The 13,528-nt window shown below is 37.7% G+C and overlaps 9 protein-coding genes across 9 annotated transcripts; 6 read left to right on the forward strand and 3 right to left on the reverse strand. All coding sequences in view use genetic code 6, as the record gives it.

Annotated features, from left to right (window-relative positions):
* Positions 1 to 80: 80 nt before the first annotated feature.
* On the forward strand, positions 81 to 890 carry SS50377_28035 (uncharacterized protein; the record flags this gene model as incomplete). The annotated part of the gene is made up of 1 exon (XM_067911811.1): positions 81 to 890. One exon carries the CDS (start codon positions 81 to 83, stop codon positions 888 to 890), a length of 810 nt encoding a protein of 269 aa, XP_067760833.1.
* An 11-nt stretch (positions 891 to 901) lies between these two features.
* On the reverse strand, positions 902 to 1,243 carry SS50377_28036 (uncharacterized protein; the record flags this gene model as incomplete). The annotated part of the gene is made up of 1 exon (XM_067911812.1): positions 902 to 1,243. One exon carries the CDS (start codon positions 1,241 to 1,243, stop codon positions 902 to 904), a length of 342 nt encoding a protein of 113 aa, XP_067760834.1.
* A 399-nt stretch (positions 1,244 to 1,642) lies between these two features.
* SS50377_28037 (uncharacterized protein) lies at positions 1,643 to 2,425 on the forward strand (the record flags this gene model as incomplete). Its single annotated transcript, XM_067911813.1, has 1 exon — positions 1,643 to 2,425. The coding sequence occupies one exon, from the start codon at positions 1,643 to 1,645 to the stop codon at positions 2,423 to 2,425; it is 783 nt and encodes a 260-aa protein (XP_067760835.1).
* Positions 2,426 to 2,484: 59 nt separating this feature from the next.
* Positions 2,485 to 4,116, reverse strand: SS50377_28038 (uncharacterized protein; the record flags this gene model as incomplete). The annotated part of the gene is made up of 1 exon (XM_067911814.1): positions 2,485 to 4,116. The coding sequence occupies one exon, from the start codon at positions 4,114 to 4,116 to the stop codon at positions 2,485 to 2,487; it is 1,632 nt and encodes a 543-aa protein (XP_067760836.1).
* A 173-nt stretch (positions 4,117 to 4,289) lies between these two features.
* On the forward strand, positions 4,290 to 4,667 carry SS50377_28039 (uncharacterized protein; the record flags this gene model as incomplete). The annotated part of the gene is made up of 1 exon (XM_067911815.1): positions 4,290 to 4,667. One exon carries the CDS (start codon positions 4,290 to 4,292, stop codon positions 4,665 to 4,667), a length of 378 nt encoding a protein of 125 aa, XP_067760837.1.
* An 857-nt stretch (positions 4,668 to 5,524) lies between these two features.
* Positions 5,525 to 7,780, forward strand: SS50377_28040 (WD40 repeat protein; the record flags this gene model as incomplete). Its single annotated transcript, XM_067911816.1, has 1 exon — positions 5,525 to 7,780. One exon carries the CDS (start codon positions 5,525 to 5,527, stop codon positions 7,778 to 7,780), a length of 2,256 nt encoding a protein of 751 aa, XP_067760838.1.
* Positions 7,781 to 8,041: 261 nt separating this feature from the next.
* On the forward strand, positions 8,042 to 8,833 carry SS50377_28041 (uncharacterized protein; the record flags this gene model as incomplete). The annotated part of the gene is made up of 1 exon (XM_067911817.1): positions 8,042 to 8,833. The coding sequence occupies one exon, from the start codon at positions 8,042 to 8,044 to the stop codon at positions 8,831 to 8,833; it is 792 nt and encodes a 263-aa protein (XP_067760839.1).
* A 50-nt stretch (positions 8,834 to 8,883) lies between these two features.
* SS50377_28042 (putative U2 small nuclear ribonucleoprotein A') lies at positions 8,884 to 11,853 on the reverse strand (the record flags this gene model as incomplete). Its single annotated transcript, XM_067911818.1, has 1 exon — positions 8,884 to 11,853. The coding sequence occupies one exon, from the start codon at positions 11,851 to 11,853 to the stop codon at positions 8,884 to 8,886; it is 2,970 nt and encodes a 989-aa protein (XP_067760840.1).
* Positions 11,854 to 11,922: 69 nt separating this feature from the next.
* On the forward strand, positions 11,923 to 13,512 carry SS50377_28043 (uncharacterized protein; the record flags this gene model as incomplete). Its single annotated transcript, XM_067911819.1, has 1 exon — positions 11,923 to 13,512. One exon carries the CDS (start codon positions 11,923 to 11,925, stop codon positions 13,510 to 13,512), a length of 1,590 nt encoding a protein of 529 aa, XP_067760841.1.
* Positions 13,513 to 13,528: the final 16 nt, after the last annotated feature.

Raw genomic sequence — 13,528 nt, forward strand, 5'->3', positions numbered from 1 at the left:
TAACCTGTATCGTTTAACCTGTATCGCATCCTTAGGGAGCAATGATATTATATATTATATACTATGTTAGAACTTTATAAATGGGAGCAGATTTCTCAACAAAGTGGTTTGATGCCGCATATTCCAACAATGTTAAGATATTATAAGAGTTAAAGATGTATAATATCATAGAAGAAAGCAGTAGTTCAAGTAGGCATGGATTTGGTGCAATTCACTATGCGAGTTATTTTGGTAATAAATAGGCAGTTGAGTTTTTAGAGACTAAAGAAGCAAGCTTGCTCACAAAATATCCAGTATGGTTAGCTTTGAATACACGAGATAATAAAAAGGTATTATTCCCAGAAGGCTTAAGTTACTAATGTATCCTTGCATTATAAGGCAAATCACAGTTACTTATTGACAGCATACTAAGGATTGGTGTTATAAGGTCAGAGATTCCATTATTTTGTTGTTTGATAATCGGTAATTAATATCATATCATGAGGGATTTCAACCAACGAATATTCGCTAATGTAGTCAAAAATAGCTCAATATACAGCAATCCATTGTTAGTTGCTGCTATTCTCGGTCATATATAGTATATTAACTTTATAACTGATAGTATTAAAAAAGATTCTTATGGAAACAGTACTTGGATGTTAAAAAATGCGTCTAAAAATTTATAGTAGTATTACAACAAACTTGCATTTAAGGGTTTATAAAATATTTCAGGTATAACTTTAGCAATAGAAAATGCAAAAGATTAGATAAAATTCACAATATCCAAACTAGTATATAGGGATATCCTCATGGGCAATAAGATAATGGGATTGCGCTTAGATGAATTTTGTATTAAGACAACCAATGGTATGATGACTCCATGCAACTCAATAGACCAACTTTAGAAGTGAATATAGATATCTCATTACCTATTTTTATTTTAGAAAAATGATTCGTATTTTCTAGTAATATTTTCAAATCTATCCATGAGTATGTACATTTGCACTTTAGTAGTATTAATTTTCTAAGATAATGAAGGGCTTAAAGTTTCAGCTTCTGACGAAATTTCAGAAAGTTAATAATCAATTTCAACTGTTTGGTCTACTTATTTACTATCAAATATTGGAGGAGCAGGAATATTGACCTTATTTGTGAACTAGTTTAGCTACCTCTAGCTGGAAGTTTAGCAAATCATCCAGTGTTATGGATTCTTTGCGGTTTGAGAGTCAAATTTAAATTTAGATCTACGGAAAGCATTTTTCATTTTTAATGCACAATATAATAGTAAATATAATGAAATATTGTAAATGAATATATCTAGAGATGCATACATGGCCCTCCTGCAGAGGCAGCGACGCGTGCAGATGAGGCAGAACTTCTACTTCTGCGGGGTGGTGCTGAACCTGGTGGCCACCGGCGTGCTGCTGGCGAAGATAGTATCAGTGAGACTATGATGTGCACACTGCCATATAATAATTCTATTCCTCCAAATTATAATACAACTCATCGGTTTTTACTTCGGAAACTGCCAGCCTCCCTGCCTGCAGTATGTACATATATAGTATTACATGGAATAAACCACAAACACTACACGAAGCCTAATCGTATATAATAACCATACTCCCCATTTTACACAAAATTCCACTTCTACCCCACTCCATCAATGGGATCCTGTGCCACACAGCCTTGGTTCGAGGCCGCCTAGGCCAACGACGCCAAGTTCATGAAGGGCGCCAAGCTCATGGGCTCCGTGGACGAGCGCGAGGAGTCGCCCTTCCGCGGCTTCTCCGCCATCCACTACGCCGCCTACTTCGGCTGCCGCGACGTCATGGACCTCGCCTCCCCGCACGAGCTGGACCTCGTCACGAAGTACCCCGTCAAGCTCCAGGTGTTCAAGCGCAACAAGGCCGTCGCGATCTTCCCCGCGGGGCTCAGCTTCCAGGGCATCCTCGCCATCTCGGGGCGCTACGAGATCCTGAAGCAGTCCGTCATCCGGCACGGTGTCATCAAGGCCCCGGTGCCCCTGGCCAGCTGCCTCGTGGTCGGCGTCGGCTTCAAGTTCGCCCGCCAGTTCCAGGACATCGTGCTCCAGGACCTCTTCGTCAGGTCGCAGAACCCCTTCTCGAACCCGCTCACGCTCAGCATCGTCATCGGCTTCGGCGAGTTCACCGATCTGCTGCTCCGCGGCGCGAAGTCCCTGAACTACGGCCGCACGAACTGGATGGTCCAGGACTGCGGCTCGCACTTCTTCCAGATCGGGCAGCTGGACGCCTACCACGCCCTCAAGAAGCTCCGGCTCTCCATCAAGGAGATCGACGAGGCGAGGACCATGGTCCAGAAGGCCATGTCGGGGCTCGGCTTCCACGCCGACGACACCATGGGCGGAACCCCGCGCCACTCGCTGTCCATCAAGGACTACGTCAGGCCGGCGTTATTCTCAGATTGAGTTTCTTTTCGCACTTGCTCCCCGGTCCCCGAGGAGAGCGCTGTTCCCAAATATATTTTTCACTCGGCCCGCAGTTCTGCTGCGATGCTCTCCCCCAGCCCCGGGAGCCTCCGCTGCAGCCGCAGCGCCTGCACGAGCACCCGGCTGCGCTCCAGCAGGCCCGCGGCTAGCAGCTGCCGCACCTCGGAGTCCGTGAACGCCGTGAGCAGCGAGTAGCAGTTCCCGTTGGGCCACATGCTGTGCGCGGCGAGGCTCTGGAGGAAGGCGATGCAGCAGAAGCGCTGGTACGGCAGGGCCTTGACGCCCGCGATGAGGCGCACGATCTGGCTCAGCGTGACCAGGAACCCCCGCGGCAGCGTGTAGTCGTGGTGGTGGAACCGGCACACGAAGCAGGACTCCTGGTCCACGGCGCGTATCAGCGGCGTGAAGAACTGGTCGAAGGGGGCGGCCTTCTGCTCGTAGATCGGCTGCAACACCACCATGGGCGCCATCTGCTTCCGGCCCTCGTGGTCCAGGATGTGCCGCTGGAACGAGCACTGCACCAGGATGTCGAACACCTCGGAAAGGTCGCCCCTCTGCGTGTTGATGAACGTCATCAAGCTCTTCAGGTACGGATCCACAAAGTGATATGAACGAAAAGCTAGCATCTTTGTTAAACGTATCATCTATTACGTATCAACTGGTGATGGCATATATGAAAGTAATCTTTATTAAGTTAGTCCCAATATATTATGTACAATTGTCTATGTCTGATTGGATAAGAAACCGCTGAATCGTGATTAGTCATATGCTGTTGACGATTCTTGAGTATCCTCTGTTTGTTCATACAAACTAACAACAAATACATGTTTTTCATCTTTATATTTATCCTTTGTTGGTATTACACCAGTTGTATCATGTAAATCAATGCAGTATAATTTATTCTCTTCTTAATTTACTGAAATTAAAAAATCATCAATCATGAACATTTCTTCATATTTTGATGATTCAAGGGTAGCACTGGCTAATATATGCTCCTTATGTTTCCGCTATTACAAATTTTACTCTATCATCAGTAAAAATTTGTCAATACTTTCAATGAAAAGCTTTTTTAAAATTGGTTGATTTTATTCAATAAGAATGATTGCTTGTTATTTTTTAGGCTTCATCAAAACTTATTTTCTATGTTAAGATTAAAATAAGCAGGCAACTCCTGATTCATCACACTTTATTATAATAATATCATTATCTGTTTTGATGATGAGATAATTTTAAAAAATAATATGCTACTAATATGAACCAGCAAAATGAATGTTATGCTTGAAATGAATAAACAGGCAGCATTTTTTGGATTTAGGAAATAAAAAATTATAAATTTTGATCTTGTCAAAAGTAATAATTGCAAAATAGTCAAAAGCTAGCCAGAAGAAGGTTATTATTATTTTCTTTATTCGAATTCTCACATCATCTTTCATTGCTTCTTAAAATACTATTTTCCTGTTATTATTACGATAGCAATATCGAAAGCCTGCTGACATTGGTTGAATCTTCAAATTTACCTAATCATTATCAGTGAACAAGTCTGGAATATTGAGTGTCAGAGTTTTATTTGTGCAATTATTTATTACAGTAATTATGTTATTTGGTGTAATAGATGATCTAACTAGTGCAATTTATAGTTATTCATCATATTCTTAAATGGAATTTTTCATTTATACCAAATATATATTTATATTATTATATTGCATAGAGATATGTTACGTTTATCAATATCTATTTAAAGACGATATTAAATTATAATCATCACAACAAACTATATTCTAGTTAATTGTTTTATAGTATAATAATGAGGTTCATAATTTCTTTCCAGCCACCCTTCCCTAAAATGGAAAACCCTCTTGTACCATCAAACCCAACACCGTCAATTCCAACCCTATCAAAATCATAAAAACGATCTTTTAAATTACAAAAGCGATAGAATAAAATTACTTTTGATCCAAAGGATATGCACAATTTTGCAAACTAAGCGTAAGCACGACACAAAGAACGTTAACTCAAATATAATACTAAAAAATTAGTATTGAAATAAGAAGAGGAAAAGTAGATTAGAAATGAGAAAAACTCACTGAGTGGAGTGAAGATTCAAAGCGGTATTGCTATTTTAAAAAAAGTTAAGAAAGTTAACAGTATGACAATTGAGGACATTAAAAAGAGATTATTAGAGCTCTAAAATGAGGGAGAAAGCGAAGTAGATGCTGAATGAGAAAATATTTTTATAGTGATTATATAAAAATTATTTTTAATTATAATAAATGAAATTTTATTACAGTTTTGTAATTTTCTATCAATATTAATAAAAATTAATAATAACTGGAATAAGATTGTTTGTTATGTTATCAACTTACTAACTATACTATTATACCAATATTCGTTTCATCATAATCTCTTAATATTTAAATCACTTTGATAAATTAAAAAAAAATATTAAGATTAATATCAATTTTATGTAATAATAGAATTTACATTACTAATCCAACTACATTTTTATAATATTTAGTCGTTATTAAATAGTTTGTTAGGCTATACTATTAAAATTATAGTTATAATAACAAATTAATATGGATACCATAAGACCAAGTTAATAAATATTAAACACCATATTAGTTTGATCTAAAATTGCCTAATGCAAATATTTATAATCTATAACTATGAACAATCCTCCAGTAAGCTGAATTTTTTAATCACAATTAAAAGGAGAACGTATTATCTATTTATTTTTACTTTAGATAAATATCAGTAAATAAATATTCAATAATAATGTAATAGCATTCGCTATTAATGAGGTAAACGATGTATAAACTTAAGAAACGAATAAATTAATTTTTAAACATACTGATAATACTATAATATATACAATTTAATGAAAATTTAATATTTGATTGTTTAAAATTCGTATATTAAAACCTTATATCATTATGTTTAGAACAAAAAATAATTTAGATATTAGAAAATATACTATCATATATTATATATTAATCTAATATTATATCTTATAAATAACTTATTTTGTTACATATTATAATGCTAATAACTAATCCGCTTCATTTCAAATTCCGCAAAATGGCTGCATCATTTGAAGATATCGCAGAAGTTCCCCAGATATAGTTCGATTCATTTTTTGGATTTTCAGGACAACTTACACGTGGTATTCACGTAATGCCTGATGGAAATGAGCTTGTATATGCATGTGGTTCACATGTTGCTTTCCTCCCTATGCAAGAACGTCCAAATAAAGAATTATTAAATAAGAGAGTCCCAGAATTACGCCGTGTTGGTGGTGGATTTGCTGCTCCTCGTCAGCGTGCCTTTGGTGGGTCAACTACTAAGCCTAATGCTTCACTTATTATTACCAAGTAAGAGAAGCCTCTGTTAGAACAGCATTCAGTTTTAGATGTTCCTGAGTAGCTTGATACTAATATTGTTGTACCTGGTTCAATGATTCGCCCCGCTTTAGTTTCTGGTCATACTCAATATATTTCTGCTATGGCATTGTCTAACTCTGGTAGATATTTAATTACAGGTACTGTAGGCACTTCTAATGAATAGCCTGAGATTATTGTATGGGATGCTTAAGAAAAGTGTGCACTAAATTTATAAAGAAATCATAAAAACTCAATAGCTGATATTGCTATTTCCCCAAATGAAACATTCTTTGTTACTTTAGGTGAAGATAATTTATTAGTTATTTACCCTCTAAATGACTCTTACGATTTCCCAATTTTCAAAGCTTTAGCTGGTCGTTAATTTTAAGTTTCTTGTAACTTAAAAACTCTTTGTATAGTAGATGATAACACTATTATAGTAGGTGGTGATGATTATTTAAACTTCCTTTCTTTTGACGGAGTTAAGAGATCTATATTTGATAATCAAGTTAGGCTTCCTTTAAGGAGAAAATTCAATTGCATGAAACTTATTTAAGGGTTTGTTTATGCAGGAACTGAATAAGGTGATGTAATCAAAATCGACCCTGCTAAATAAACTGGATTAGCAGCTTGCCCTGCTAAGAAACCATTCCCAGGTTCTGTAACTTCAATAACCGAAAACGATTAGGGAAATTTGATTATTTCGACTACAGCTGGTTCTATTTACATGATTAGAACTGATACTATGTAAGCAGTATCCTGTAACGAATTACCTTCAGATACTGGTGTCGGTTCTGCTACATCAGCATATAATTCTTCAGCTTTAAATACTGCAGTGTCGTCATCAATGGCCATGGAAAAGGAGTTAAAAGATGATATTATCAAATCTTACGCAGTTAGAGCAGTTAATGCTGTTTCTAATGGTGTTGCTTGCCTTGCTGGCTCTGTTTCAGGTGCCGGTTCATATATTTATGCTATCGGGCCTAATTCGCTTTGCAGAATCAACAAAACTTCCCTTGAAGTCAGATTACTATAAACTGCATGCCCTGCAGTGATATCACCTTATGGTATTGCTTAAATTGCTACCCCTCGTGATTTCTCTAGAATTTTCGTATCTGCATGTGGTAATTTTATCTCATGTTGGAGTTCTGTTACAGGTTCCGAAATTCTTAGAATTTCAGTTCCTAATACTCGTGTTTTATGCTGTATAATTAGTGCAGATGGTACTTAATTGATTTCTGGATGGTCCGATGGATGCATTCGTTCTCACGGACCTTCTACTGGTAAGAATCTTTGGATCATAAATAGCGCTCATGATGGCCCAGTTTGTTCTTTGGCTCAAAGCTATGATGGATCATTTATTGTTTCTGGAGGTGCCGATGCTAAGGTTTGCTTATTCAACACAATTACATAATAACTATTAGATGTTCACTAAGGTCATAAAGGTAGAGTATTAGCTATGAGTTCAATTTTATAAGATGATGGAGATGAATAATTTGCTTCTGGTTGCGAAAGTGGATACGTTCAATCTTTCAGACTGGTTATTACCAAGAGCTCAGCTTCTATTTAAGGCAAGCTCCATGCTTTATGGAACTCTCGTACTGAAGGGTCATGCAGAGGTCTTTGCCAGCTCCGTGATGGAAGCCAAATTTTAGCTGTCGGGAGTGGCGGTATGATCTGGTTTTAATGTGGTAAAAATGGCGGCAGTATTTTAAGAGCTTTGCCTCTTCCTGATATGGGTACAGCTTGCTGTAGTGAAGAAAGAGGCGATTAATGCAAAATTATCATAGGTACGGCTAATGGTTGGACTTTTATTGTAGATTGGGATACTGGTATCATTGAGAGGAAGTTATAAATTAACAGTGGTGAAGTACACTGTTGCAGTTGCGTAGAAAGTGTTGGTTTTGTAGGTGGAAATGACGGTTGTATAGTATCTTTTGGCCTCTGGGAGTGAAATTCAAATTATTTTATAGTTTTTAAAATTCTTAAAGAAAAGGTTATATTAGAGATTTTATCTTTATATATGATAAATAATATAATTTTATTAATTAATAGTTCCTTACTATTATTCAATTTTTATCACTTTAATTATTTGGTAATTATAAAATTATTATTTTTATTATGTAAATATATTTAGTGTGTAGAAAAAAATCATGCTTTATTAATTATATTCTAGTAATAATATCAACCAATACTCCGCATAAAAATAAACAAAATGGACTCTGAATAATAAAAAGCATAAATAGCATCAGTACTCTCACGAGCCGCAGATTCAACACGCTAGCCTTATAAACTTACTTATGTACAACAAAATCCTATTGTCGGTCCTGGAACTTATGAGCCACACCAACCATAACCTAATCGATCAGTTTCTATTTCATCAGCACCAAGGACTTTTTTACTAAAAAATAAAAATTTTACTTCTAAGGCGGATCCAGAGAATCCATAAGTTGGACCAGGTACTTATACCCCTATTTATAAGCATTCTTCCAATTTTGCTTTTTCCCAAACGTCACGATATTAGTATAAGGCCACGTGCTGGTCATAAGCTGTTTCAGGCGATGTTGCTGTTTTATGCGCGGAGCCAAACCCCTAAACTTACTAAAAAGTTTCTGCCTGGCGTTCTAAGTCAGCAGGACAAAATATTTAGACGCCAAGAAATCTTGTCAGCTATACTATCTAAGAAAGAATGGCAGAAAAACATGCGATGCAGAAAAATTATACACCCGGACCTGGCCATTTTAACATCAGAAGAGGTTCAGATTCGTAACAGCCATAGTTCTATAAGACATAGCGGAATATGGAGTTTAAAATTAACCTAAACCCGCACATCAGAGGAAAAGCAGGAAATGATGTACCTGGACCTGGCAGCTACAATATTCGTGGAATGACTGCGCAAGGCGGATTTAGAGTCAACAGAGGAATTTATATGAGCAAATACGGAAGAGGCTGGGACCACCTGCCAAAAGTTACAAGCAAAACCGAAAAGCTGGAAATCGACTATTGATTTTCTCAGCACTCGCAGAGCGAGACCCCAGTGAAACATAATCGTTTAATTCACAAAAACTCAACAATCAGCCTCTAGCTGATATCCTCGTATTCAAACTGCTCGCTGCAGGCCCCCAGACCCTGCTGAATGTACGCTCTGCGCTCAATGTCCAGATTCTTCACCTTTTCAACCAGAACCGCATTCTCCCCTTTGGCATTCGCAAGCTCGCGGCGCATGTTTTCGACCATGACGTCCACAGTTTCGCCCTTTTGGTTCAGAGTCGCCCGCAGTACCTCATTTTCGAGCCTCTAGCGCTCATTTTCGTCCCGCAGCACCTCCATTTGACTCGAATTCGACAAGTTATTATTATACAAATTCTGACTTCGTTATATCAGTTCCTGGACAATTTCCTGATTGTTGCTGTCCTTAAGCGACTGTTTCAGCCTCTAATTTTCGCTCTGGAGCCCGGAAACGGCATTCCTGAGCGTCTGAATTTCGACCTGCAGGACCTCGCTCTGGATTTGGTAATTTGCAGTTTCGCCTTCAAATTCACTTTGAAATGCGATTTCCACTTTACTTCGCAATTTCGAAATTTCCGCTTCTTTTCGGGCCGAATTTATCGAATTTGACGCCATTTTCGTCCTCAAAAGGTCGTTTTCGTGGCAGTAAAACTTCGCCTGCGAGTGGAACTTCGCGATTTCCTTCCGCAGCACCGCCAGCTGCTGCGCCTGAACGCGATTTTGCTCCGTTTGAATTTGCAGCTTTTCGTTAATATTAGAAGCGGAAAGTTGATTTGTAATTGACTTCTGCTTGAAATTTGTGAAATTCGCCTTCAGCTTCGTTACCAGCTGCGTGCGCCAGGCCTAAAACGCGTTTTTGAGGGTCGAAAAGTTGCGTTTTGAGTGCGAAATTGAGCGCGTTTTCAGGCGCCAAATACTGAAAATTAGGCGGTTTTGGGCGCAAGAATGCTTGGCTGTGAAATTTGCGTTCTTCGTCGTCAGAAATTGGTTGAATTTGATTTATTGCGTCAATTTTGAGAGCTTTTCGCGCCAAATTTTGAGTTTTTAGGAAGCAAAAATAAGTTATTTTTATCGTATTATTATATTGTAATTTTTAAAATTATTATTTTTTTATTTCCACTCCAAAAAACTGGTAGAAACTAATTATTAAATTTTTTGTTGGTGAAGTTATTGTGATATAATGATCGCATTTTCTTTGCGTTGAGTTATTTTGCTCCAGTTTTGGAAATAAGCTCTTTTGATCCACTTTCCGACCATTTTGTCTAAATTTTGGCCTAATTTCCGTGGCGCAGTAAATTTAGATCGATATGCGGCAAAAGCAATGTTTTTGATCCTAAATTAACATTTTTTATCGATGTTTTTCTCTATAGTGTCCATTTATCGATTTTTAAACAGCAGTTTGCGTATGCTGATTGTCATAATTCGGAACGGAATAAACTTGCAAATGTATTTATTTAGCTCGTCTGCTTTAATTTTATCCTGGTTAATAACTCGGACAGGTTTAAAACCTTCTAAAATATTGCGTTAGCGCCACTTTTTGAAGCTGTTTCTGAAGCTCAAATTCTGAGTTTTTAGTAAGTAAAAGTCTGCTTTTTAGCTCAATTTAAACTATTATCGTAATTGCTAAAAGCATAGGATCTTGAGTTTTTTCGAACTTCTAAAATCAATGTTTTGGCTCATATTTTTTAAGCTTATTTAATGCAGTGTGTTAGATTTAAACAGCTGAAAAGCCCATGAAAATCGCAGTTTTTGGACATTTTTTTGAAATTTTTCGGTTTTCTTGAAGGTAAGAATTTCTGTTGCTAATAGCTCGCAGTGTTATGACAGTTATGTTATTTTTGTTGTTTCTGTTTTGGCCGTCATTTATGTAGCTTTTAAGGCTTATTAAGCTTCTTAAAGTAGTTTTTCAAGAGCTATAGATTTTTGCTTAGACTCAATTATGGATTATTAATATGTTTTATTAGCTTTTTATAGGTCAGTAATAGAATTTTACTTTTTATCATTCTCTATGTTGAGGGTGTTGATTTTTTATAGAGATTATTATATGTTGTCTTAGTTAATTTTCTGATGTTCTAAAATTTGATTTTTCAATGTTTCTAGTTAATTTTTCATCTTTAAAACATCCGATTTATCGATTTACTCTCTATATGTATCAGAGTGAAGCAAATCTTCGTTTAAAAATTAAGATTTTTACAAAGTTTGTGGTTAAGTTAATTAAAATGAAGAATCTAGTTATAACTACTCATTTTAATTCTACTATAACATACACTAGCTATTATTGTTTTAAACCTCACTAGTTTACTAGTAATTAACTTTAGGAGTCTAATTAGCCTAGAATTAAACCACTGACTACTAAGGGAGCTTTGTTGATCCATTTGTACTATTAAATTGTGTTCTGTAAAGTGAAAAATTCATATTTTAATTACAAGTAGCGAGCTCATTTTATACCTAAACAGATATGGCATCGTAAATAGACCTCCATGGTGCTCGTGATCTTTTTGATTTTTCTTTTAATACTTTTTCGTAAAGCACGCGTTAAGGATCTAATTTGCTATTTTTGATGTTCAAAATTGTTTAGATTTCTTAAATTAAAAGCTAGTCTTTTTAAAATACTTCTTCTAGTATAATACAAGCTTACAACTTATCATTTTACGTTATTTGAATTCCATCTAAATCTTATAATTATGGAAGCATATTGATTAATTTAAGCCTGTATAGAGGATGTGTCGATATAGGATTAAGATCCATTCGCAGAGAAATTAAATTGGGGAGTGGTTCTAGATAGGTTATTTCGTCAAAATCATCAACACGATTAGCCGATAAAGAAAGCTTTTCCAAACATTAAAACTGTACTAATCCCGCTAAAGAAACAATTTTATTTTATGACAATAATAATTATGTTGCTACAATATACTAGGATGGAATAGTGTCAAGTTCAGAAATATTGCAGTTAACCGCTTTAATAATGGGCATCTTAAAATTCATCCGACCCAATACTGAGGATAGCGTTTGTTACATAATGAAAAGAAGAAAATTTTTAAAGAATGTTAATAATAATATATAGTTTTACAAAAAGACATTTTTAAGATGCGAAAATTATAATTTTAAGATAAACGATTCTATGGACAGCTGAAGCAGAACCTAGTCAATGGCTATGGTGTAATGCATACGTCAGAATTTACCTACGATGGCTATTTTTTGCATGGTGAGTTTCACGGTTTAGGCTCGTTAAATGTGAAAGATCACTATTTTTACAGAGGGAATTTCATCAATGGAAGTTTTCAGAACCATGGATATTTGCTATCCTACAAGAAAAACATAGAGTATGAAGGAGAATTCATCACAGGCCAGATGCACGGATTTGGCCGCCTAAAACGCAAAAACATATATTTCGAAGGCCATTTCAATCAAAACCACTACCATTTCGGCCTAATCAAAGACGACTCAGGCGCCCACCCGTTCAAATTCCTTGGCTCGTTCAGGCAAAATAAGCCCCACGCAGGGTGCCTCTGGACCACAATTAACGACCAGAAGGTCAAAATCCAAACTACGTTCTCCACCGACCTGGTTCCGGCCCAGCAGGGGCTCATTTCCACGCAACGCTACAAAATCCTCTACGATACCTACCAATCAAGCGAAATTTGCACCGTTTTCAAGTTCCTGGAAATCCTGCTCTCCCGAAGCGCGCAGGACATCAGCATCGCTCCATCCGGCGATTTCCGGCTCTAGCAACAGAGAATCAGCATCAACGTCAGGAAGACGTTCCCGAATGGCGCATTTTACGTGGGAAACACCGTGAATCTGGTCCCCGAAAACACCGGAATCTTCTACTTCGGCCGGACGGACTGTCTCGTGGGGCAGTTCTACAATGGATTTTTTCAGTGCGGCCGCACAGAATTCCGCGTCGGGAACGCCGTTTTCGTGCAGACGCGGTTGATGGCAAAGTTTAAGCGGGCGCAAATTCAGTTCCTGGACCGGCCGCAGACGACCGCGTTCCTGCGGCAGCGCGATGGTACAGGGGATGAGCTGGATGACAAAATCGTAGGGCAGCTCTCGTTCTCGCTCAGGAACGGGTTGCAGCGCGACTGCGCGCGGGAGGCACTGCCGACAGTCATCAACTACTGCGCGGAGGGGATTGATTTCCAGGGTGAGGTAGCACCGCGCGCGATGCGGACCTGTAAAATTAGGGCAGGGAGCGCGCTGGTCGAAGCTGAGTTCAGCGGTGGTGTTTTGAACGGAAATTGCGTCATTTAGAAAAATTCGATTTACGGGTTTTGCTTTTTTAGGAGTGGGAAAAAGGAAGGGAGAGCGGAGTGGAGACACAAAAATTTCGTATATTAATTTGATTATTAAAATGATATAATAATGTAAATGCGGTTAGTTGATATTTAGAGTGGTGAGTTTGTGATTTAGAGCTTGACGCAGCGTGTTTTGGCGCTGGGGACCAGTGAGGGGTGTTTGGTGGTCGGGCGGGTTGATTCCGGGGTGGCGGTATTGTACAAAAATGCAGCTTTTGGGTACGTTTTTAAGCGGGCTTTGGAGGATTTGCGCTGGGTAAGCCTACAAAAGGTGTTGATTAACGACGATGAGGTTGTTTTGGAAAATGGAGATCTGAGATCAGGATTCTGGTGCCTTCAAACTTAAGACTTGAAGTGTAGTATAGCAGAGATCGAGTGAGAGATGCTAGACAAAA

Source organism: Spironucleus salmonicida, chromosome 8 (assembly GCF_000497125.1).
Source record: "Spironucleus salmonicida strain ATCC 50377 chromosome 8, whole genome shotgun sequence".
In the NCBI taxonomy this organism is placed as follows: Eukaryota; Fornicata; order Diplomonadida; family Hexamitidae; genus Spironucleus; species Spironucleus salmonicida.